Source organism: Scleropages formosus, chromosome 21 (genome assembly GCF_900964775.1).
Source record: "Scleropages formosus chromosome 21, fSclFor1.1, whole genome shotgun sequence".
Taxonomy (NCBI): Eukaryota; Metazoa; Chordata; class Actinopteri; order Osteoglossiformes; family Osteoglossidae; genus Scleropages; species Scleropages formosus.
This window is the reverse complement of record NC_041826.1, coordinates 22,503,847-22,526,603: the sequence shown is the minus strand read 5'-3', so window position 1 is coordinate 22,526,603 and position 22,757 is coordinate 22,503,847. Positions and strand designations below refer to the sequence as shown.

Below are 22,757 nucleotides of genomic sequence, written 5' to 3'. Positions count from 1 at the left end.
CTTTGTATATCAGAGCCTTGCCCCACCCTCGCTTTAATCGCGCACTGAGCGGACAGGCGGAGCTACGCGCGGGGTAACGGCCAGTAACAGTTAGTTGGCGAGACATGGATGACTTCGACATGCTAGACACGGCCCAGTCCGCGATGGGCAACGGCGTCGGGCTGGAGGAGGACCCCGCAGCCGCCTTCCTGGCCCAACAGGAGAGCGAGATCGCGGGCATCGAGAGCGACGAGGGCTTCAGCATCCTGGACGGCGGAGCGGTGCCGTCGTTGCTGTCCGAGCCCGGTACGCGGCGGTAGCCTAAGCTAGCCTAGGATGCGGTCAGCGCGGTGCCGGCGTCGGCGGCGGCGGGGACGTCGCTGAGCTCCGCCTCTCGGGGTTTAATCATCATGGCTCGGCGGGGGGAGGGCAGCGGGACGCGGGAGTTTCTTTCAAGTGTGCCGATTGTTTTCGGCCAGATTATATCTTCCCAGGATCAGGATGTGTTTGTTCCGGCGTGCGTGTCACGCGGGCTTGGACTGGAGTGTAACATTGTTTCTATATTGTGTGTCTGAGTGCAACACTGTCTGTTTCTCGCTCCGCCCTCTGGCCTCTCTCTCTTTGCGCTTTAATACGCTTTATGGAGGCGGCCGCCCCCCCCCCCCGAGGCAAGACCTTTGGACTCGGTGCGCTCGGGCTGCGGGAGCTCCACGTGCCTGGGCTGGGCGCGTTCACAGATTCCGTGTCGGTGTCTGGGGCCCTGGAGCCCGGTGACTCCTCCTCCTCCCCGGAGTCAGGGACGGGTGACAGGTGTCACGGGGGGGGCGGGCGTCAGCAGCGGATGGCCTCCCCTGGGGCTCACGTGTTGTCCACATCAGCTCTCCAAGAAGCAACTTTCCGCACAGCAGCGAAGGAGCACCGAGCTCAGCACTGTCCCTTCCGCCCGGGCGTGAGAGCAGTGTGACCCTGGGGGGTGGTAGAGAGAGGAGATGGTCCATCAGAGTGTTGGCACCACAGTCCACTAATGCAGTTGGGCCAGAAACCTGCCCCCCTGTACAATGCTGGCTGCCCTTTCGTTACCATGGCAACACTAGCAGTGCCACCAGTGTCCTTTTACAGCCGCAGCACTTGGCCCCGCACGTGTGCCGCAGTGACCCGATGAGGCCTTCAGTAATTCATGAGCCACTCTCCGGTTTCCACGCAAAGCGAGAGGCACCTGGATAAAGGTGCTGCTCATCGGTTGGACCCACTTTTTGTTGGTCAAAAAACACACACGATCCGTGTGAGAGGGGCTCTCGGAGCCTGAAGCAGCGTCCTGTCGCAGCAGCGTATGCCTAAAGGCACTTCCTTCGCTGTACTTGTTGGGCGTTAAATATAATAATTCTCTGTAACATAAACAGTCAGGTACCCACACACCTTTTTTAATGTGCAGTCTTTCTTTTGATGTTTTATTATAATGCAATTTGGGCTTGTGATGCTCCACTGAAAATTTGTTGCATTGTGGTTGTAAAGTGTTTATCAAATCTTCACTGTTTTAGTGTTCCTGCATCTAATTATTCTTTATTGAAAAATTTGTGTCTGGTTTGATATTTCCTATGTGATTGATCTAATAGGATGAGGCTTATTTATTAATCAACTCTCTGGTTTTCACCGGGATACTGTATTGCATTCTGGACAGTTGATCAATAACGTAACATCAAATTATGCTTTTCCACCAGATGCTGTTGACGGAGTCATTAACGGAGAGCTTCATGAGGTAAATGTGGAGTACACCCTGGTTTACTCTGAGTTGTACATCTCTTTGGAGGAACCTGTGTGCCTAATCCATACATGTAAATGATGCAACCATCTGTCCTGGTAAAATTCCCATTGTTGCTGCTGCTGTAGATGAACCCCTCTGGCCATCTGTAGGGGGCAAGTAATGATTAACAAGGGACAAATGAAATAATAGAAATGCATGTAATAGTATACAGTGTTTTAAGGAGCTGTAAGTAATGTAGGTATCAATGCTTGTGGTGACAAATGAAGATCTAGGAATTAAAAGTCCTGTGGTCCTACAGTAGTAAACTTTTTTTTTAAATTATTTTTATTATTGTCTTTGGGCTTTTGCCAAATAAATGCTGACATTAAAATAGGGATGTAAGAGACGAGGCAGGAGACAAGACGTGCAGTTACCTGTTGGTGAAGGCTTTTATTTGCCCTTACAGCGGGGAGAAGGAAGGTGATGGAAAAGGGGGACTAGGGAACAGGTAGGATGAGGTTTCGTCAGGGGGGCTGGGAGAGTCGGGTCGGTCGGGACCCGGGCGTCGTCTCTGGGATCGGGTTCGTGTCTCTCGTTCTCCTCCTCTGTCTCTTCTCTCTACTGCTGGGCACCAGGGAAGAAATAGCGAGTGTAATCAGCCCCAGCTGTGGCTGCTTTTCCCCCGTCGCCGCTCTCTCCCCGGGCGACCTCGGCATGCTACAAGGTACAAATGCGTTATTTTCGAGACACTCCTGATCTAGGCAATTCTCGTAATGTTACTTTTGCAGTCGCTCGTACCCTCTCTACGCTGAGAAATTCAGACAGTATGTTTTGGGATAAAAGAACAGTCATTGAAAGCACTGAGCCACAAGTAATGATATTGCCTTTCAAGGGAATTCTGTGCGTTTTATCACTAAGTTTTGCCTTCTCAAATGTTCCCGATTTCTGGAAGCCCAAGTTTTTGCATTACGACTCATTATTATAGATGGTTTCTGAGCTGCTCGCCAGCAGGTGTGAGACACCTGAGACGTACAGGGGAGGCCTCGCCCTTTGTGTGGCGCCGCGCATCACCAGGGCACCGGCTCTTGGTTGAAACACCAGTTCTAGAAAGGCGTTTCTCGTAAGACACAGTTGATAACGCGTTGTGCAAATTTTATGGCACGTTAGGTTGTGTTTGCTTAGAACTCTTAGACTTTGTTTACTCTGAGCTGTACGTGGCTTTGGAGCAAATGAAGTGGCCCGTCTGATGCCTACGCCGCCGTCGTCCGAGTCGAGCCGGAGAGCCACGAGGGGCACCTGTGGTCACCACTGGAGACCAAAGACTAGCCTTCGCTGTGTACGTGTGTACGGTTCGGCAGGAGAGCAACGGCCCGTCTGATGCCTACGCCGCCGTCGCCCAAGTCGACCGCCTGCGGGCCGAGCCGGAGAGCCTGCGCAAGTGGAGGGAGGAGCAGAGAGAGCGCCTCGAGGTCCTCGGTAAGGCACCGCCTCTTAGCGAGAGCCAAGTTGACCTCGTGCCACTTGGCCCCCATCTGAGCACAGGGTGTAGCAGCTAGTTTTGCTGGTTCGCTAGTTTTTCCTGGAACTGCTTGGACCGTACGCGGGCATGGCGGAGAGCACTGGCTCCTAGGTGGTTCTTACCGCTGCCGCGTTCCCGGGGCGAATTGCCGTCTCTCCTTCCGTCCCAGATGCCAACTCGAGGCAGCAGGAGGTGGAGTGGAAAGAGAAGGCCAAGCGAGAGCTGGAGGAGTGGCACGCCCGGCAGGACGAGCAGCTGGAGAAAACGAAGGTGAACAACAGGTACGAGTAGGCGTCGGCCGGCACCGGCCGGCGTTCCCCTCCCCCGCGGGAATGGCGCCTTACCCGTCTATCGGGGTCTTTGCTAATCACGAGAACAGAAATAAGTGGAGGTTGTAAGAGATGCTGACAGCGCCTGAGACTCATCGCAGATTGAAGCGACAGTGCGCTCTGTGGTAATGTGTCATCCACCGTGTACCTTAACGTTCTCGCCCCTAATAGACTCGTTCCAGTCCCTCCACAATTATTGGCACCTTTGGCTACGAGAAATATCTTTACTGTTGAGCTCGATCGTACGCTCGGCTTATGAGGGGAGATGTAACCATTCACCGAGGTAAAGATTAAACGTGAATGAAACAAGAATTAAACAGTCAAGGCATTTTGTACACTTTTGCTCATTTTTACATTTATTTATTTATCAGACACTTTTGTCCAAAGCCGCTTCCAGTGAACTCTATGTAGCGTTATGAGCCCACACACCTTATTTACCGCGGTGACTTACACTGGGTCACTCATCCATACATCAGTGGAACACACACACACACAGGGGAACCTGAACAGCATGTCTTTGGAGTGTGGGAGGAAACCAGAGCACCCTCAGAAAACCGACACAGGGAGAACATGCAAACTTCACACAGACTGAGCGGGGATCGAACCCACGTCCTCTCGCACCACCCAGGCGCCGTGAGACAGCAGCGCCGCCCATTTTTACCAAGGGTGCCGATAATTCCGGAGGATTTTTTCATAACTGAAGTGCATCTACTTGTCAGTCTGTCCCTCAAGTTGTTAATCCCACGGTACTGTACTGTCAGGTCAGTGAAGTCTCACTCAACAGTCGTGATTAGTTGTTAACCGGCTGTTAACTAGTCAGCCCCGTACTCCGCACCTCCTCCTCCTCGCTCGCGCGTCGCTGTGTTTTCTCTCCTCCTTTTCACCCTTCTCTCTCGTCTCTCCTGCCCGCTGCCGTCCTCTCGGATGCCCGTCCACCCAGGGTGCTGGACGAAGACTTCTACAAACAGCCCTTCTCTGAGCTCATTGGTTATGTGTATGTTGCTAAACGGACGTCTTCCTTTTCCTCTCCATGCGTTTTGCAACATGTGTCATTAATATTTGTGTTCCGCATCAGTGCTGTTGCACATCCCACAGACATGAGGTAAAGTCGAGGTACGTGTTGTTAGCAGGGCTTGAAAGGAGCACTTGAGCCGCGCTGGACTTTGTCCAAAGTCTACAAGACTTTTATTATGACACATATAATTAATGCTTCTGAAGTTATTGAAAATATCCCTGGAATTTGGGTTTCCCCATCAACTCATCATGAATCATATGCTGTAATTAATTTTTTAGTTTCTGTATTGCCACCCAGAATGCCTTTGGCTGTTACATTAAGGGTGCCTCTCTAACACTGCTTTTGTAGCATTGTGTGCTCGATATTAACTCTGTAATATCAGTGAAAATCTGATTGATTCTTGGATTCTCTCATGTTTAATAATAGCTGTAAAGCCAAAATTTCCAATAGGATTTTCGTAGTAAATGGTGAGGGTTTCATTAGGCTGATTAGAAGTAATGCGTGTTTTTTGTGTGTTTCAGTTGCACTCGACCGTAGATTTGTTCAAAGCAACTGTGTCTCCAGTTTGAGTCAACTTAGGCTTTTGTTTTATGATCATCGCTTTAAAAATGACGCTGGAGAGCAGCGTTCCTCATTCCGATCATCTTCGCGCTGCCGCTGCCGCCGCCTTCTTCCCTGCAGCCACAGGGTGGCGTGAACAGGCGTGGCTCGTGCGCCTCCTCTCTGGGGACGGGACCTGGGACGGTGTTTCCTTACGCTACTTTAGCGCCATCGGAGATGCGGAACGAGCGCGCGCACACTCTGCGTTTCACGTACGCTCGGCCCTGGCGCAACGAAAAAGTACGGCACAGTACCGCCGCGTTCGGAAATATACCCCTTTTCCATACGGCGGCCTTATTATATGACAGAGTGACATTTCCGTACATCACCCAGCAAACGGCAGAACGACAGGCGCACACACGCTCCACGCCATATAGGTGATTCCCAACAGCACCGTCCCAGGTTTTTAATGGCTGCTATTATTATTATTATTAATAATAAAATAACATTGTTATAACACTTGCTCTGGATACACAGTTGCTTCAAGCACAGCAGACTGTTAGAAAGTAGCTCAGTTCTAGACCAGACTGCTGTCCATTAGCGACATGAATTTTTCATGCCTCATTTGCCTTCTTAGTGCTGCAGCCCTCATGCGCCGGCAGGCCGGACGAGGAGCGGATTTGTAAAGGCGGGGACGAGGCACGCGGCTCGGGTTCGAACCCGAGCCGCGGCCCGGCTCGCGAGGCCGCCTGCGATGCGATGCGCGTGAAGGCTGCGGGCTGAGGCGAGGGAGACGGCCCAGAGAGGACGATCTTCTGCGCTGCATGGCTGCCTTGTGTCGTCTGCATGAAGCTGCTTCTTATTTCTGTGTCTCACTTCTCGTTTCTCCTTGTTTTTTCTCTTTTTGTTTCTGGCCGCCCTAAAGCACACACATTAACCATCCTTGCTACCGCCTAGAACAGTTAAGTAAAAAAAAAAAAAAATGCTGAGCTGAGCGCTCACAGTGCGGCGTGCCTGATGAGGCGAATGTCCTCCTGTGATCATGTGTTGCTCCACCTCTAGTGTGTTGATCCTCCCTCGGTTTCCCGTCCCCGCGTACCGCGGTACGATAGGGCAGTTTCCCCTTAAGGAGGTCACCGTCGCCTCCTGCTGCACGTCTTCGGGCCGTGGGACGAAACGGACGGGGAGAGCCGACTCGGCGGGATTCGCACCGACGTCCGAGCGCGCGGCCCTGGCGCCGCGAGGCTCTACGTGCCCGGCTGCGGAACGCTGCTTTGTTATCGGGCGCGCTTTGCTCTTTGGGGGGCGGAGTTTTGTGTCTTCAGGGTCGGCGGAGCGAACCGGGGGGGCGAGGCCTGCTCTCAGCAGTGCCTTTGGTTCCCATCATCCAGGCGCTCACTGCTGGCTCTGGTTCTGCAGGCGTTTGTGACAATCCCATCCATCCATTCATTCATTCTCATTACCTGCTTGCCCTGGTCAGGGTCGCGGGGGTCTGGAGCCTATCCCTTAATCACTGGGCCCAAAGCTGCTGGGGTCACACCCTGGACAGGTCTATTACGTCACTCTGATACACACTTGTGATCAGTAGGGTGTTTTTTTTCTTCAGGGAATGTCTTGAACTTTCAGAAAATGAAAATCTTTTATATCCCCCTGCTCGCATACTGGAGCTTTTTCTGACGTTCAGACTAACTCACAATAATGTGTCTGTTGATCTGCAGCTGCAAAGAATATTCAGTTCCGCCTCTCTGGATCCTGAGAATATTCTAGATCAGGGGATTTTTCCCTAGAAAGGGCATTTTTACCAACTAGAGCTGCAGTAAGACAGTAATGAAGAATAAATCTCACTTTTTCGCAAGGTGATAAAGCCTTTTTTTTTTTTTTTTTTTTTTTTTTTTTTTTTTTAAAATTTTGATCCAAATTTTTACCTAAGTGCTAAATGGAATATTCCTCAATTATTGTATGTTGTCATTTGGAGTCATTATTATTATTAGTGATTACTGAATGGCTTGAGATGTCCACTTTCTATCTGGGAGTCTTGATCATAGTGGGACCCTGTGCCACATGAAGAAGAGATGACCTCATTAAATCGCTGTGGTCTCTAACTGGGCGTCAGGAGTCGGTGCGATGCCGCTGTCCTCATCCCCAGCGTTTCGTCCTCGGCACAAGCGCCGCCGTGTCGCGGCTGCGTCGTGGCTCCCCGCGCCCGCTGAGCGTGTCCCCTGTGCTACCGATTGCAGGGCGGCCGAGGAAGCCCTGCTGTCGGACGCGGACGAGAACAACCCGGGTACGGAGTGGGAGCGCGTGGCACGTCTCTGCGACTTCAACCCCAAGTCCACGAAGCAGGCCAAGGACGTGTCGCGCATGCGCTCCGTGCTCATTTCCCTCAAGCAGACTCCGCTGGCGCGCTGATGGCGCGCCGATTCCGCGCCGGGCACAGAACCGCACTCCTACTGCTCCCAGCCATCGCCCGAGGACCCCGACAAAGTCATTCCTTCTCTCCCATTAAGATAGCGATTTATTTTTTCTATTCTTCTGAGAAACAAACTCAAAAGCGTGAGCACCGTTAGAGCGGCTTCACTGGGGTGCAGCAGTGAGTCTCCTATCTATGCATTTTCTTTTTGCGCTTCCCACGAATAAAGAAATAATTCTCTATTTCGCTGTGTGTGTGTGTGTGTGTGTGTGTGTGTGTGTGTGTGTATACACACACTACTGTTCTGTACAAGTGTGTGCGCGCGGGGCTCCCCGTGTTACAACCGTGCGAGCGACTCATTTTCCAAAATACAATTTCCTGCAAACTTTACTGCGTTTTCTCTATACGTTATCCAAAATGTGCTGCCGAGGGAAGGCGAGACGCGGTAACGGTTCCCAGTTGGAAGAGTGCATCCGTCGTGGTTCAACTCGCTTCCACGGTGTTTACAGCTCTTGTCTGCTGTGTGCGTCAGGGGTGAGAAGGGCACTCTGTGAAAATAAACTAAAAAGAAATGAATTTGTGTTAGGAGTCAGTAGCAGGATGACAGCACTGATTTTTTCTTTCCCTTAAAAGGATGAATTGGTCAACAGTGAGCAGTAAAAAAAGGAAAAAAAAAAAGTTTGTGGATATTTACTATACTTTCAGTTTTGCTTTTCCTGTAGCTCAAAATGAATAAAAATATTACACTGTCTCGCGGAGTATTTTTCTGCTTCAATCCCATGTCCAGGACTTTTATAGACTCTGAGGGGTAAATGTGTCCCTATGAAAATGTTACTGATTGTGTGCCTAATAAAACCCAAAGTGTCCAGAAGGCAACGAACACCCAACGTACGTGTGACAGAGCAGTGCGCAGCTGTGATTAAATATGTCGGTGGGAATCGCTTCTGTTCTTCAGTATTTTTAAACTAGTTTCAGTGTTTTGAAGTTAATTAAAAGTATTCAGCGTTTTTATTCACGGCTTGATCCTGAGGGTTTTTACAGTTGCTGCCGATGGACGGGATTCAGCTCCCAGGTTTGAATCTCACCTGTTATAACACCCCTGAGCAAACTCCTTACCCTGAATTGCTCCAGTAAAAGTTACCTAGCTGTATAAATGGGGTAAATCATTGTAAATAACTTGACGCTGTAAGTTGCTTTGCAGAAACGCATTAGCTAAATAATTTCATCTGCTAACGTCGCACGCGTCCCATTGCAGACCGCGCTGCCGTCTCGTGCCACTAGGAGGCGCTCTGCTCTGAAATGGGAGGGCAATCGGCCTCGGCGGTGGTGACAGTGACGGGGACCTTGACTCATCCTCAGTTCCGCTGCTTGGGTCTCGTGACCATGCTCAACTCGGTTTGGCCTGTAGCAGCATGTTTGGTGCCCTGTGAGATGAGCGCGTTGACCGTCCCACGTGGTGCTGGTGAACGAAAGCCTGACTTGCAGCTCTAAGTGACACTTTTCCAGTAAAGATGAAAAACATTCAACATCCAGGCATCTTTTATATCCTTTCAAAAAGCTGGGACAGCTGGTAATGTAGTGATTAGAGCGGTTGCCTTTGGCCCCAAAGGTCACAGGTTCGACTCTCACCTCCAGCTTGAGCAAGGTACTTAACCTAAATTGCTCCAGTAAAATTACCCTGCTGTTTTAACAATGGAAGCCGCTGCCAGCAACGTCACTAAATACAGTAAAAATACCGGAGACTCGTCCCTCAACCGGAGCTATGATTGTAGATTTGGAGCGAACTTCAATGCTGCGCTGCAGTGCTCTGCTGCAGGCAGCACACACGCACACTGCGTTCATAGTCTCTTCCTTTGTTTGGATTCTCAAAGTCAGCGTGACACAGAGCTGGAAGGTTCGACCCCTTGGCGTCCGGAGCGTCGCCGCTGGGCGGACAGATTGCGCGGTTATGACTGCGGATCACAAATGACTGATGCTGCGCTGCGAAACGAGCATCGTGCGGAAGGAGGAGCGAAGAGCGGCCCGTTTGCGCAGCGCGACCCTCCCCCACGTGTGGTCACGTGACCAGCAGCTCGGGGTAGCGCTCTGCAGGAGCCCCAGCGCTCGTCCTCCCAGGGTTCGGTTACAGGTCTGCTGCATTGCAGGACTCTGTCATCGACCGTGGGGGGGGGGGGGGGAGTGACGACTGCAAAGTGCTGCAGGAGCGTGAGGCTCCGCATCCTGTGGATTCCCGTGACGGGAGGGTGGGGGCGCAGAGGTGGTGGAGCCTCAAACCGTCACGCCGGGGTCACTTCTCCAGGTGTGTGAGATGCAGGGCTGTGTTTCACTGCTGTGTTTAGAGGACCAGCTGCGGGCCCCTACAGGACAGGTCACCGGGGGGGTCAAAGCGGTCGGTGGCTCTCGTGGTGCGTCGCTGCCGTCTCCTGGGAGACGCGGAGGAAAGACGAGCCGATCGACCGCACCGAGCCAAACCTTGAGTTTTCGGTCACTTTCAAATCTCCACAATGTGCACTGAGACGATGGGCGGAGTCAAATACGAACGGTTAGAAATCCTCCGTGGTGAGGATCTACGACCCAAAGTCGTTAGAGTTACACTGTAGTGACGCTCACTTTCCGTCACGGAAGGAGGAAACATTCTGTGTTTACTGAAAATCTCACCTTCGGTAGGGGCTGCTGTCCGCTTCTGGGTCAGTGTTCTGGAGGACATTGCAATTGCAATTGCAATTACAATTACGACGACACTCATTCAGCGCACACTTTTCTCCGCAGCGACGCACATCACGAGAACAACACAGCACAGCAGCACAGTGCACCAACAAAAGGAGAGAGTGTAAACCAGTGTACTTTACATCAGTAGCTGCGAATGGTTTCTAAATTACAATGTAAAAATACATAATTATATAATATATAACAATAACATTATAATTTCTAAACAGATGACATAGTGCATGTTTATGGGACGCACGGTGAGTCCGAAAGAAGCGTGTTTTGATACCCGACTCGAATAGAGATCAACACGATCGTTGCAGGTGCAGATCCTTTGAAGTGTGTGTGTGTGTGTGTGTCGCAAACCGTACTCCTAATAACAGTCCTGTACGCTGAGCACAGCTCAGTGTCTTTTCACACACACACACACACACACACACACACACACACACAATGGTCCTGTATTTCCCACTGAGGCGGAAACCAACATTTCCTTTACGGAATGGCGCAGCACATTTCTAAAAGAAAGAGACGTGCCCCCCCTCCTCCCCTCCCCCCACACCCCTGGGGGTCTCTCCACTGCAGTGCGTAGCTTGGAAGCGGCCCAGCTGTTGGGCTGAGTGCCGAGTCAGCAGAATGTACGGCGAGCGTTGAAGAGTGGGGAACCGCGTTGACGCGCCGGGCGGGAGGCCGTAAATCTCCCAGCATGCACTTTGCCCGGCACGCTCTCACAACTTGCGCCCTCAGTCAATAAGAACTAATACCATCCAACTCCACTGCGCATCTGGACGTGCGGTAAAAGTACCGAACGTTTGTTCCACCTGCTTAAACAACTCCGTTTGTCACCGTTGTTGGAACAATCGGCGTTTGTGACGCGTCGCTCGGCGCCGACGGTCGTTTGAAATCCCAGCAAACATTGCGCTGAAAATTTCAGTCCGTCACCCGCAGACATGAAGAGAACCGCAAGTTTAAGAAGAGAAAGTGCAGAATAATAAGTACGCAGTGGTGTGGAAAAGTGATCATGGAGCCTGAGAGAGGAAAAGTGACACCGGTGTTATTTTTCTGTCATTCCCTGGTGCGGAAGGTGATGAAATGTCCAGTCGGTGTCCCCCCCCCCTCCAATTTCAGCCCAATTAAGGGGGTAATTAGTGAGCTGTTTGAATACCATGAGCAGAGATTCATAGAGACACATCCTGCAATGGTCTAAGGATGTTTCTGAAGACCTCTGGAGAAAAGCTGCTGAAGCCCGAGGGCCTGGACAGGGTTACGCAGCCATTTCTAAGGGTCTGAACCTCAGTCGAACCACGGTCAGACCAATACTCACGAGGAGAGTCTCTCTATCGGCGACTGTCCGGCCAAAATCTCGGCAGCAGGACGTGTTCCGGCGGTGCTCCGTATGGTGCGAGAGCGGGGAGACGATGAGACGGCCGTCATCACGAGGCGTTGCTGCGCGAGGAAGCGATGTGGCTCCTGTGAGAGATGAGTGCCTCCAAAGCACAACAGCAAAGCGCTCAAGCGCAGAGCATCACTGTACCACTAAGGTACTTTAATACTTGCAACGGGCTGATATTTTTCACTTGATATGGAAAGTCACAAAAATAGTGTCCAGTCCAACTTCCCAGTGAAAGCGTGAGACAAACAATCCAGGTCACAGATGTTCCAAGAACCTCGGTCTTTGGTCGGTGCATCACGACCGTGGACTGGTGTCTGAACTCTGTGTTCACGTCCACTATGTGTTCTCTCACACACACACACACACACACACACACACTGTCTGCAACCGCTCTTCCCGAGCAGGGTTGTGGATAGCTGGAGCCTAACCCAGCAACAGAGGGCACAGGGCTGGGGGGGGACACACCCGGGACAGGATGCCAGTCCACCGCAAGGCACCCCAAGCAGAACTCGAACCCCAGACCTGCCACACAGTGTGCCCCCCCACTGTGTGTTCACTGCTCTTTTAAACGTAAAACACTGAGGCCGGAGGAGCAGGGCGTTTGGAAGTGACACGTCGCCCCTCTCGTCAGCACCGGCGCGCCCCCCCAACCCTAACCCAGCCCCCCAGACCCCGGGCCAGTGCTGGAGGTCGTGTCTGCTGCTACACGAAGGGGACAGTGATCCCCGAGCAGAGCCCCCGAAAAGCCCCTCGCGCGCACGTGCCACCCGCCTCCAGCCGGTATTAAAGTGTTCGCGGGCGGGCGCGCGCGCGCGCGCTCCGCCATGGTGACGCCGTAAACACTCGGAGGAGAACGAGAGCAGCCTGCAGGACGCGCGCAGCAGGGGGACGCGCCCGCGTGATGCGTCCGGCCCTACAAAAGCTGCCCCGATTTTGTCCCTTGGCCATTTTTTTTCTTGCTCCGTGCCCGGGAACTTGGACACGCTCCGTCACGCTCCGTCACGCTCCGTACCCCGGATGCCCGTAGCTGCTGGTCCGAACTGAGTGAGCGCGGGATCGCGCTCGGCGCGCCGCACCCCCCCTCCCTCCGCCTCAGCACCTGGAAACGGCGTACGGAGATGAGATGAGCTGGACAGCCGAGAGAGATCGCCGCATGTGCGCGTGCTGACCTCGACGGGGAGCCTTGGATCGTGGACCCCCGGAACCCGCGTGCACCTCGCAGGTATTTGTGGGCGATCCGGCCGCGCGGATTGTGGGGGGGGGGGGGTCTCCCCTCGCGCTGCTTGCTTACCTCGTTTCATTTATTCTGCGCTTCTTCTGTACAGTAGCTCATGTTCACCCCCCCCCCCCAACCCCCAACCCCCACTCACACCCCCGGGTTGTTTTCCGGGGACGGTCGTGGTGGGGACCAAATGTCGTCGTGTGAACTTTACACACCTGGACGGTACGTAACCGGTACAGGTCAAGAGCTCGTCGGGTCAAAATTTGACCACCGGAGGAGCTGGAGGCGGTCATACACACACACACACACACACACAGGTGAGGTGTGCGGCAATACCGGGCTGGAGGGGTTGGGGGGCCATTTTCGGGTGGACTCAAAAGCGGGTACGGTAAACCTACCACTCCCCCCCCCCACACACACACACACACACACACACATTGGTACACATTTTGGTACACACACAGACACACACAGACACACACACACCCAGTATTGGTGCTTTAGCGTCCACGCGGTGGCGCGTTTTGCTCCGACTGTAGACATCGGTTCTAAAGGTGCTTTTTTTTTGGAAAATGTGCTCGAAGGGTGTGAATATTTCTGACTGTAGCGCCGTCACGGAATATTATGAATAAATCACGATCAGGTGGAGACGCGAGGGGGGGTCGGGTCGTGTCCCCAGTGTCTTTCTTTGTGTCACTTGTGAATATTATTCATTGTGTCCGGAACCTGAGAAGTTCCTTAGGAAATTGTGATTATTATGTGTGTCCGATCAAAGGAAATTTAAATAAAAAAGACTGACCTCAAACTGTAATATGTAAAAATAAAAAAAGCAGATATGAAATGTTATTAGTCTTTACACATGTTTTTGTTGCTACAAATAATTAGTTATTATAATAGTTATTACCATTCGGAAAACGGAGGTGAAGCTGTGCTGCCCACTGCGATGTGTACTTTTACACTCACTGTGTGTGTTTGTGTGTGTGTGTGTGTGTGTGTTCGTTCGTTCCTTTTGCGCTTTTCCCTCTTCCAGATAAAGAGTCGCTCCGCAGCGCTGGACATCGATCGCCATGAACTTCATCGTGAAACAGGCGCTCGGAGGTACGTTCGTTTCTCACCCCGCTCTGCGTGCGCGTCGCGCGCGTCACTCTGTGCCGCACCGAGGATTTATTTTTATTCTGGGACAACAAGTCGAAAGTGTTTTTCCGCGTAAGAAAACGGCGGTCGCGTCTTTTAGGCTGCAGCTGAAAGGAGGACCTGAGAACGTGACAAATCATGGCATTTTAAGCGGTTTATTTCCTCGTAACGGTTAGCAGTCGGCAGTAAAATGACAGTTTTTCCATAAAAAAACAGTCACGCGGTGTAAATGGATCGTGTTGCGAGGAAACGGTTCGGAGGCTTAACTTTTCAGTGACCTCGACATACGGTGGAAAATGAGACTTCTACCACTCCACTGATACAGTCCAGTTACTTCATTATGCAAAGAATGAAATGTAACACAAATTGAATCATGCAATAATATAACAGAAAGTATGTGATATTGTAGATAATACAATAATAATAATGCATAATATTTCAATAGATGCTAACGTGTTTCCATAGAGATAATTGTCCTATAGAGATGAGGGGCAGAAGTCACTTAATGAGGACTGAGGGACACAAGGCACACAAATGAGAGAAACAAAGCACTCGGATGAGGGGCACAAGCCACTCGAATGAGGGACACAAGTTACTCGAATGAGGGGCACAAGGCACACAAATGAGGAATGAGGACACAAGGCACTCGAATGAGGAATGAGGGACACAAGGCACTCAAAGGAGGGGCGCAATGCACACAAATGAGGGGCACAAGCCACTCGAATGAGGGACACAAGCTACTCGAATGAGTGGAACAAGGCACTGTGAATCATCTACTAATTCTACTTGTTAGACAGTATAGGACAGAAATTTTACTGCCCAGACTCTCCAGCACAGGCCCAATATCTCAGTGTCGTTTTGTTTTTCGGGCAACTATGCAGTTTCATCCCTTCTTTTAATTTCTTTAACACAGTTACATAAAAGGAATATATTTTCTTGAGTAATGAGTGTAACATGTGGAGTCGTAATGTTTCACACTTCATATTTTTCCAAATTGCTGTAAAATGCGGTTGCATCAGTAAAGCATCCTGTTAACACGTGCCACAGAGAAGTGTGGCAGTGGCTGCGTTCGCTGAACTGCCCTTTAGTGGACGCAGCTCTCGGTCACTCGTCCGGCACATTTCAGGACTTGGTCAATGGTGAACTGGTGCACTTGAGCTCTCAGATCTGCACTTCTCGTCTTTGTCTGCAAAGAAACTGCGTTTATGTACTCATCGGACATCTCATTGGTCTTATGTCGTGCATCACTGCTGCAGTGTATATGCGCTGCTCGAACCCTGTGCCTTTTTTCAGTCTGCAACAGGAAATTTCACAAACGATCGAAATGAATAGACCCTGAAATGCTTGCATCTTTGAAAATTTGTAACTTTAATGTTTGTAACATGAGGTATAGGTGTACACTGTCACAAAACAGCTGAATGAGGGAAACGGTCATAAAAACTGTGGGCAGTAAATAACACACGTGCACGCACTGTCTGGGTCGCTGTGAGCCGGACCCTAACCAGGCAACACAGGGTGAAGGGACACACCCAGGACGGGACGTCAGTCCATCACAAAGCACCCCAAGCGGGACTCGAAGCCCAGACCCACCAGAAAGCAGGACCTGGCCAAACTCGCTGGACCACCGTGCCCCCCGAGGCAATAAATATGATAAATGAAAGAAATCCACTTGTCCAACCAGCAGTTTTTAGAGAAAACTAGTTTCTCCCTAGACAACACAGTTGCTGTGCAGCTTTCAACTGCTCAGTGATGTATTTAGGGAAAAATGTCACTGTGTTAGTCGTGCAGTTGCTCTGCAGCTTTGAAGCAGTCTGCAAGCAGGTATAAAGACTGCATAATAACAACAAAGTTAAAACATTACAAGTGCTGTTTAAAAAGGGTCAAAGACAGTCCTTCGTTGCTTTATGAGCTTCTTCTCGTGTTTGCAGCGCCGTGTGATTTAGTGTGAGATCATGACACTCCGCTCAGATGTGCTGCTATAATAGTATCTTATGTATCTTCTATCTTCGTACTTAAAAAAACTGTGTAAAACGTGTAAAAGGGAGCTTTTGAAACCCAAATAAAAGACACTTTTTGGTATGTAGCTGTGATGGCCTACTGGCTCTAATTGCCTGTAAAACCCAACACACTCCAACTTTGCTACTGTGATGGACACACACTTTGGCCTCCAGCCTCATACATGATCTTGTTCACCTCATTGACCTCCTCCATGTATTATTCCAATGGGACTGTAAGCTCTAACAAGGCAACCTGTCCAGGAGCTTCAGAGAGCAGGACGGTGGCTGATCTTAGAACCTCTGCGTTCCTAAGTTGCCTTCCCGAGTTGACCGTCAACCGTCGGTATCGTACCCTTAGCAATAGCACTGAACTGGTACTATGATTATGATTCTGCTCTTTCACCCTTCCCTCCCTAACTCGGGTTCGACTGTGCCGCACCTCTGAGCACCTGCTCATCACAACAATGATAGCGGCCCTCGCTTTTGGCTCTTGGGCAGCCGCTGAGAACGTGCTCCGGTGTCCCTCTCTGGACATATTGAGAATGTTGTAAAATCCACATTTCTCAGCTGAATGGCTTGGACGGAGTTTGCAGAATGTCTTCAATTTCCCAGTCAGTATGAGTGATGGCCCATTTTTATCTTAAACGTCCTTGAGGTGCCCCCTTTTATCAGCTACTTATGGAGCTCTACGTTATGCAACCAAGAATCCTTCAGGGAAATTCTGCAGGAGCAGCAGATCTTATTTATGGCCGATCAGAATCACCGCAGCTGATGTCAGACGAAGGAAAATTCTCTGTGCGTAATCTGCAGCGTGACTGGTTACGTCTGAGCATTGTTAGAACCCCCGTTATAAAGGGTGCGAACACTTAATGAAACCGAAGCGATGAAAGGTTTTTATTCAGAATGATTTTCCTGACAATAGTTTATTTTAATTTTCAGGAAAATTTTGTTGGAATCAGTGTCTTAGTGAAGGTGAAAAAAGGTCTGATACGATTTCAGCCTTTACGTAGCAGAAGGTGAACTTTTAGTATAAGTGAGGCGAATTTTAATGTCCATGTTGTGCGTATTTGTGATATTAAGTGTTGCAAAGGTTGTAGGGATGCAGCAGCTGGGAGCTTGTGGGCGAGGTGGGAAAAAGCTCTGCAACGCATTTCTTATCGTTTATTGTTATTGTGTCTCAGACAGGACACTGAACTATAATGGGGCTCTTTTTCTGACGTTGCTAATTCAATGGAGCAAAAAAAAAAAAACACAACAGAATACACACACACACACATTTTCGGAACTGCTTGTCCCATACGGGGTCGCGGGGAACCGGAGCCTAAGCCGGCAACACAGGGCACAAGGCCGGAGGGGGAGGGGACACACCCAGGACGGGACGCCAGTCCGTCGCAAGGCACCCCAAGTGGGACCCGAACCCCAGACCCGCGGGAGAGCAGGACCTGGTCCAACCCACTGCACCACCGCGCCCCCCCCCACAACAGAATATTTATATTATAATATAATACAGCTCGTGCAGAGTTAATAACGAAAACCACCACAAAGCACTGTGAAACAGAATCTCAATAGCATTACAGCATAGTGGAGTGAAATGCAGCAGAGTACAGTGGTCTGTCCTAAATCGCAAACAGAACACATACCTACAAAATATGTTATGCAATTTTTTGCCATAGCAAATAAATACAACTTAGGCTTAATTTGCATGGGTAAACATGGTTAATATGTTCATCCAACCCAATGTACGGAGCCCGGAAGCCAAACTGCTGCTATTCTATATATGTTCCACAATATTCAAAATACTGCTTATGCAAAGTGCGTCTACACACACACACACACACACAATTACACTAGTAAACTTGCAAAGCAGGTCTTATAGTGATCACTGCAATGTAACCCTGCAAACGGACTCCAGCTCACTAAAATAGTGTAAACCGGCTTAAATAGTCTTTCGGATCTTTATAAATAAAACACTTTACGTGGAAGGAATAATGTCACATGCATCAAGCGTTATCACGGCACGCGCACAACAGACGTGTCGACGTGGCAGAGCTCTCGCACACGGCCTTGTTTTGTGTCACGCAAAGGGGCCACCAAAGACATGGGGAAGATGCTTGGTGGGGAGGAGGACAAGGACCCTGAAGCGGAGAAGGAGAAGGAGGAGGAGAGGCAGGAGGCTCTGAGACAGCAGGAGGAGGAACGGAAGGCCAAATACGCAAAGATGGAAGCAGAACGAGAAGTCATCCGCCAGGGCATAAGGGACAAGGTATGTGATCATAAATAAGAGCAAAACTGACAGCTGCGGAAAGGTAAGCAAGCAATACTACAGTATATTAACAATTGGCCAACCTGTAATATATGGAAAATGAATAAACATAAATGTAAAACTGTATTGTGAGGTTTTTCGTTATTGGAAGGTGTCCTGTAAACAGTGAGGTGTGCCTGTGTCGACATATGTTTTAGAATTTTTTTAAAAATAAACCGAGGGACATTTGTTTTATTAATCTTTTATTTACTGTCTAGATAAAAAATTGAAATCGGCCTGTAGCTCACGAGCAGCGGACATGTTTATGTGATTATTCGGTCAACGGCATTGAAGGTGCGAGGGTTTGGAGGCGCGACGGGTTTGGCCGAGTCCCGCTCTTTGGTGGGTTTGGGGTTCGAGTCCCGCTTGGGGCGCCTCGCGATGGACCGGCGTCCCGTCCTGGGTGCGTCCTCTCCCCCTCCAGCCTTGCGCCCCGTGTTGCCGGTTTAGGCTCCGGCTCGCTGCAGCCCCGCTTGGGACAAGCGGTTTCACTCAATGTGTGTGTGCACATTGAAGGTTCTGGATAGGGCGTGTTTCTCTTCTTAGCAATTTTAAACATCTTTACATGTATGGAGCATTTTACAGGTATAAGAGTGAAGGGTCTAACATGATGTAAATGTTCACTGACAGTTTGCAGTGCTGAGAAAGTCCGTGGGCTGATACAGTAAAAGTTACCCTGCTGCATAAATGAGTAAATCCCTATGAAGCTGCTCAGTGAACAAACACAGAAACATAACTTCGAAATCTGCTTTGGGAGAAAGCTTTCTGGAAAAAATAAGAAGCCAAATGAGTAAACAACAAGGAGGAAAGTTGGCTTTTTGATGTCGGAGGCTTTGAATTCATAAATGAGTTTGGAATTGTTGGTCTGCGATAGCGGTTGCTGTTTGTGTTCCTTTACCGTTCGGAGTTGAGTCGGCGTCGTCTTTTCGTCTCACTTTATTTTTGTCGCCTCAGTTGAAAGTCTTTTGGATTTTCTTTTTCTTTTTTTTTTTTTTTTTTAATTTTTGAAGGGGTGCTGTTTGAATTTGGATTCCATAATTTGGAAGTAGAAAGAAAACTAGTAGGTCAGTTTGTTGCCGCCTTGCATATGATGACGTCCTAGAGCTGACATGGCCTGGCTGTGCCGCATGGACCGCATATGCGAAGGAACAGTGTCGGTATAGATGGCTTTCAAGGTAAGAAAGTCTCGGAGTGACTTATCTGTAGGTACTGTGAGTTTTTGGAATCTCCCCGTGTATGCTGTGGGATGATATGGAGGCACCATCTAACCGCAGCTCTCCTTGCAGTACGGCATCAAGAAGCGGGAGGACGCGGAGGCAGAGGCCCAGGCCGCTATGGAGCAGGCCTCCGAGGGGAGCCTTACCCGGCCAAAGAAGGCTGTACCTGCTGGCTGTGGGGATGAAGAGGAAGAAGAGGAGAGCATCATGGACACCGTCATGAAATATCTCCCCGGTCCCCTCCAAGACATGTTTAAAAAGTAACACGATCATGGATTTGTCTCTTGCCTCTTAGCATTAGCTTTGTGAAGTTTTCCCTTCAGAGACTTAGTGTCGGGTCCAGCCGTTCGGTTCGTCAATGTCAGCTTGTTCAGAGTTATAGAAATCAATAATAAATGTACATAAAAGCAATTAAGAGTATAAGCCATACTTTGATCGCCGAAGGAAACCTTGCCATGCTGTTGTTCTTCATAGCAAGGACCGATTAGGGCAGCGCTCATCACATAGCAGCTTCTTCATTTCTACGTATGGTACATTACTCAGCTTTTGTTAGTGTAAAATTTTTTTTTTTCTTCACTTTTATGCTGTCTTGAATAACTTACTGAATGTTTCTTCCCCCTGCATGCCTGTGGTGAAGCCAGTCGTGTATATCTGTGAAATGTCAGTTTCGTCATTTTTCAAAAAAACTTTAAAGCAATAACTGTGATTCTCCAGTCTTGTCAAGGCTGAAATAATAAAGAAAGCACTTATATTGAATGCATTAATCATTAAACATTAAATGTCGGCCATGCACGAGATGTAGAATGAAGCTTGATGCATGCTATGGTGTCATTACATTAGCTAAACATTTCACGTTTTAACTTGAAAATGATCTACTGGATGCTTTTAGAGAGAACAGAGCGATGTTTAAGATATCGGGCCTGATTGCTTCTGCATGTCCATTAATACATTTATATTAGTAGATATTGTTGGTGAGATCAAATTTAAAATGAATGTCTTCAGTTTCTACTTCTTTCCCACGTTTAGAGATTTAAAGAGGACAAAGGCTGGTGCAATATCATTGTTTATGTTGTCCTATACCAGTTGCCTAATTACAGAGGAATGTAATGATAAATGGACAATAATTTGCTGTTTTTGGCCTGTTACATAGAAAATAGTCATTTGTACATTACAGTGTTATCTTCCTACTACAGGTGATGAACATTTAGTTAGTTAGACATTTAGAGGTAATTAAACAAAATGCTGTGGATTGTAAAATGACAAGTACTTGTTTCACTGTTAAGTCGCAAATTCTAAACTGGAAAACGTGCAATTTTACTGATGAACATCTTGTATGAAAATCTAGCTGACAATGAAGAAGATTTATTCAGTAGAGGAACATAATATTTATCCGTTAGTTGAAATAAAATTGTGAAACAAGAAAGCATCATTTAAGACCTTTGAAAGGATTGGCTCCCATTTGCTTTACACAACAGCACTGAAAATGGTGAGGCTGCATTTGTACCCAAATGTACAGTAATAAGTAAATACCAGTAGCCGTAATAAAAATATCATTGTGGAGTGTCAGGCTACAGTTATTCAGTAGATTATGTATATATGATGCATGCATGCTGACTGAAAAGCTCAGGGTTTGCAACACTGACCTTAGCAGCTGTTTGTGCATTTTGTAATTTTAGAACCCGTCAAACTTACCTTGCACAAGACATAAATGAAAAGGAATTTGCTAGTCTAAGTTAAAGGCCAGTGACATATAAGCTGCACCAAATAATGGATTTCAAGTTCCATGCAAGAGCCATAATGCAGCATCCAAGAAATAATATCAACTCTTTGGGTGTTGTCTTTCTGAGTGATATGTGGACAGAACTCCAGATGCTATGGGGCTCACTGGGCCAAATAAAAATAATTCCTTAAATGGCCATAATATATGTAAAAATCATTATAGTGAATTACGTGCAAAACCACTGTATATTCAGATGTACACAACATGAAACTGGAATGTGAAATTTTCATCTCTGTAACTGATCTAATACTGACGTAGTATAAAGATATTGCTGCTATGTACAATACTGATGGTAAATGAAAACCATTTAAAATGATGTACAGAAAATGTTTTATCACATGATAAAATACTGTTTTAATACATGTAAAATTTTTGTTTAGGCTAATTATTGTTTCTGAAATGTACATTTCCGGTTATATATAAAATGTAATCAAATGTAACACTGTTTATTTGCACTGTGGCTATTAATGTTTTTTTTTTTTTTTTTTTTTACTGGAGACTTCCAGTAAAGTTATTATGCAACTTAAATGTTTCACAGTCATTTCACAATAAATTGTTGAAACCTTAAACTTGATTCATTTAGATATACCAGCAAAGTGTAAAAACAGTACTATTCAACTTTGGAGCACACATTATCCAGCCGTGAGTTCAAATATTAAACAAACGCATTATGTATATTTTCAGACAAATTAATACTTTATGTATATAAGGTTATTCCCAAGAGATGCAAATACAAAATTACATTTTATGATACATGTAATGTACACTGGTATATATTTAACAATTTTCTATTAAGAACTGCTATTAATCTAATTCTGCAAATATAGCAATAAAGTCAATAATCAATTGTTCTTTCACAAAATATCTGTTAGAATACTGGCCATTCAAATGCATTACACTGCAAAATATTTCCTAGGTTTGTGTCAAGTACTTGGAAAGCCACGGGTTTGTTAAACCATGAAAGAGTTTGTTTTAATTAATTTGATTAATAATTTTTGTTATATATTTTTATATGACCTTTACTGTGATGAACTGGCATGTTCCCTGACTCACACCCTATGGCTTGGCTCCAGACCACTGTAATCCTGCAGTGGACAAGTTGATAATGGGCGGATGGATTGATACGACTCATTCATTTGCTGATTCTTACTGGCTGTATGAATTTTGCATAAGATATGAATATGCAGACTATGTGCATTTACTTTAAGTTCTTCTTTAGTTATTCCCAAAATTGTGCCATAAAAACAAAACCACGGTATTCCCCGTTGTGCCCTGAACATATCCATGTTTATATGCGCCATCAATAAATGTTCTCTGGTGTGTTTAGAAAAAAGCAGTTAATACGTTTCCTTGGTGTTAATGTTTATGTCCTTGGTGCTTCCTTTGAAGCATGTGTCCATTTTCTGTCTTATTTTACACTTTATACTCTTGTCTTTTTCCATCTGTTGTTGTTGAACGTTTCTGCTGATGCTG

At 48.0% G+C, this 22,757-nt stretch overlaps 2 protein-coding genes across 3 annotated transcripts; both read left to right on the top strand.

The window, feature by feature from the left end:
* The first annotated feature begins 21 nt into the window (after positions 1-21).
* On the top strand, positions 22-7,801 carry clta (clathrin, light chain A). 2 transcript variants are annotated; one of them, XM_029247326.1, is made up of 6 exons: positions 22-285; positions 1,698-1,735; positions 3,079-3,196; positions 3,409-3,520; positions 4,509-4,562; positions 7,361-7,794. In XM_029247326.1, the coding sequence occupies exons 1-6, from the start codon at positions 105-107 to the stop codon at positions 7,530-7,532; spliced, it is 675 nt and encodes a 224-aa protein (XP_029103159.1). In that variant the 5' UTR covers positions 22-104; the 3' UTR covers positions 7,533-7,794. The 2 variants fall into 2 exon arrangements, with proteins under 2 accessions (XP_029103159.1, XP_029103160.1); XM_029247327.1 differs by lacking the exon at positions 4,509-4,562 and having other exon boundaries at positions 7,361-7,801.
* A 4,657-nt stretch (positions 7,802-12,458) lies between these two features.
* On the top strand, positions 12,459-21,578 carry LOC108920764 (complexin-1-like). Its single transcript, XM_029247111.1, has 4 exons — positions 12,459-12,854; positions 13,885-13,952; positions 18,070-18,248; positions 19,574-21,578. The coding sequence occupies exons 2-4, from the start codon at positions 13,922-13,924 to the stop codon at positions 19,766-19,768; spliced, it is 405 nt and encodes a 134-aa protein (XP_029102944.1). The 5' UTR covers positions 12,459-12,854; positions 13,885-13,921; the 3' UTR covers positions 19,769-21,578.
* The last annotated feature ends 1,179 nt before the right edge of the window (positions 21,579-22,757 follow it).

Bases quoted from the DNA above. Each gene is read 5' to 3' on its own strand.
- LOC108920764 (XM_029247111.1), top strand. From the start codon at position 13,922: ATGAACTTCATCGTGAAACAGGCGCTCGGAG. The intron at 13,953-18,069 runs GTACGTTCGTTT...TGTCACGCAAAG, and splicing joins CGTGAAACAGGCGCTCGGAG to GGGCCACCAAAGACATGGGG. The intron at 18,249-19,573 runs GTATGTGATCAT...CTCTCCTTGCAG, and splicing joins GCCAGGGCATAAGGGACAAG to TACGGCATCAAGAAGCGGGA.
- clta (XM_029247326.1), top strand. From the start codon at position 105: ATGGATGACTTCGACATGCTAGACACGGCCCAGTCCGCGATGGGCAAC. The intron at 3,197-3,408 runs GTAAGGCACCGC...CTTCCGTCCCAG, and splicing joins AGAGCGCCTCGAGGTCCTCG to ATGCCAACTCGAGGCAGCAG. The intron at 3,521-4,508 runs GTACGAGTAGGC...CCGTCCACCCAG, and splicing joins AAAACGAAGGTGAACAACAG to GGTGCTGGACGAAGACTTCT.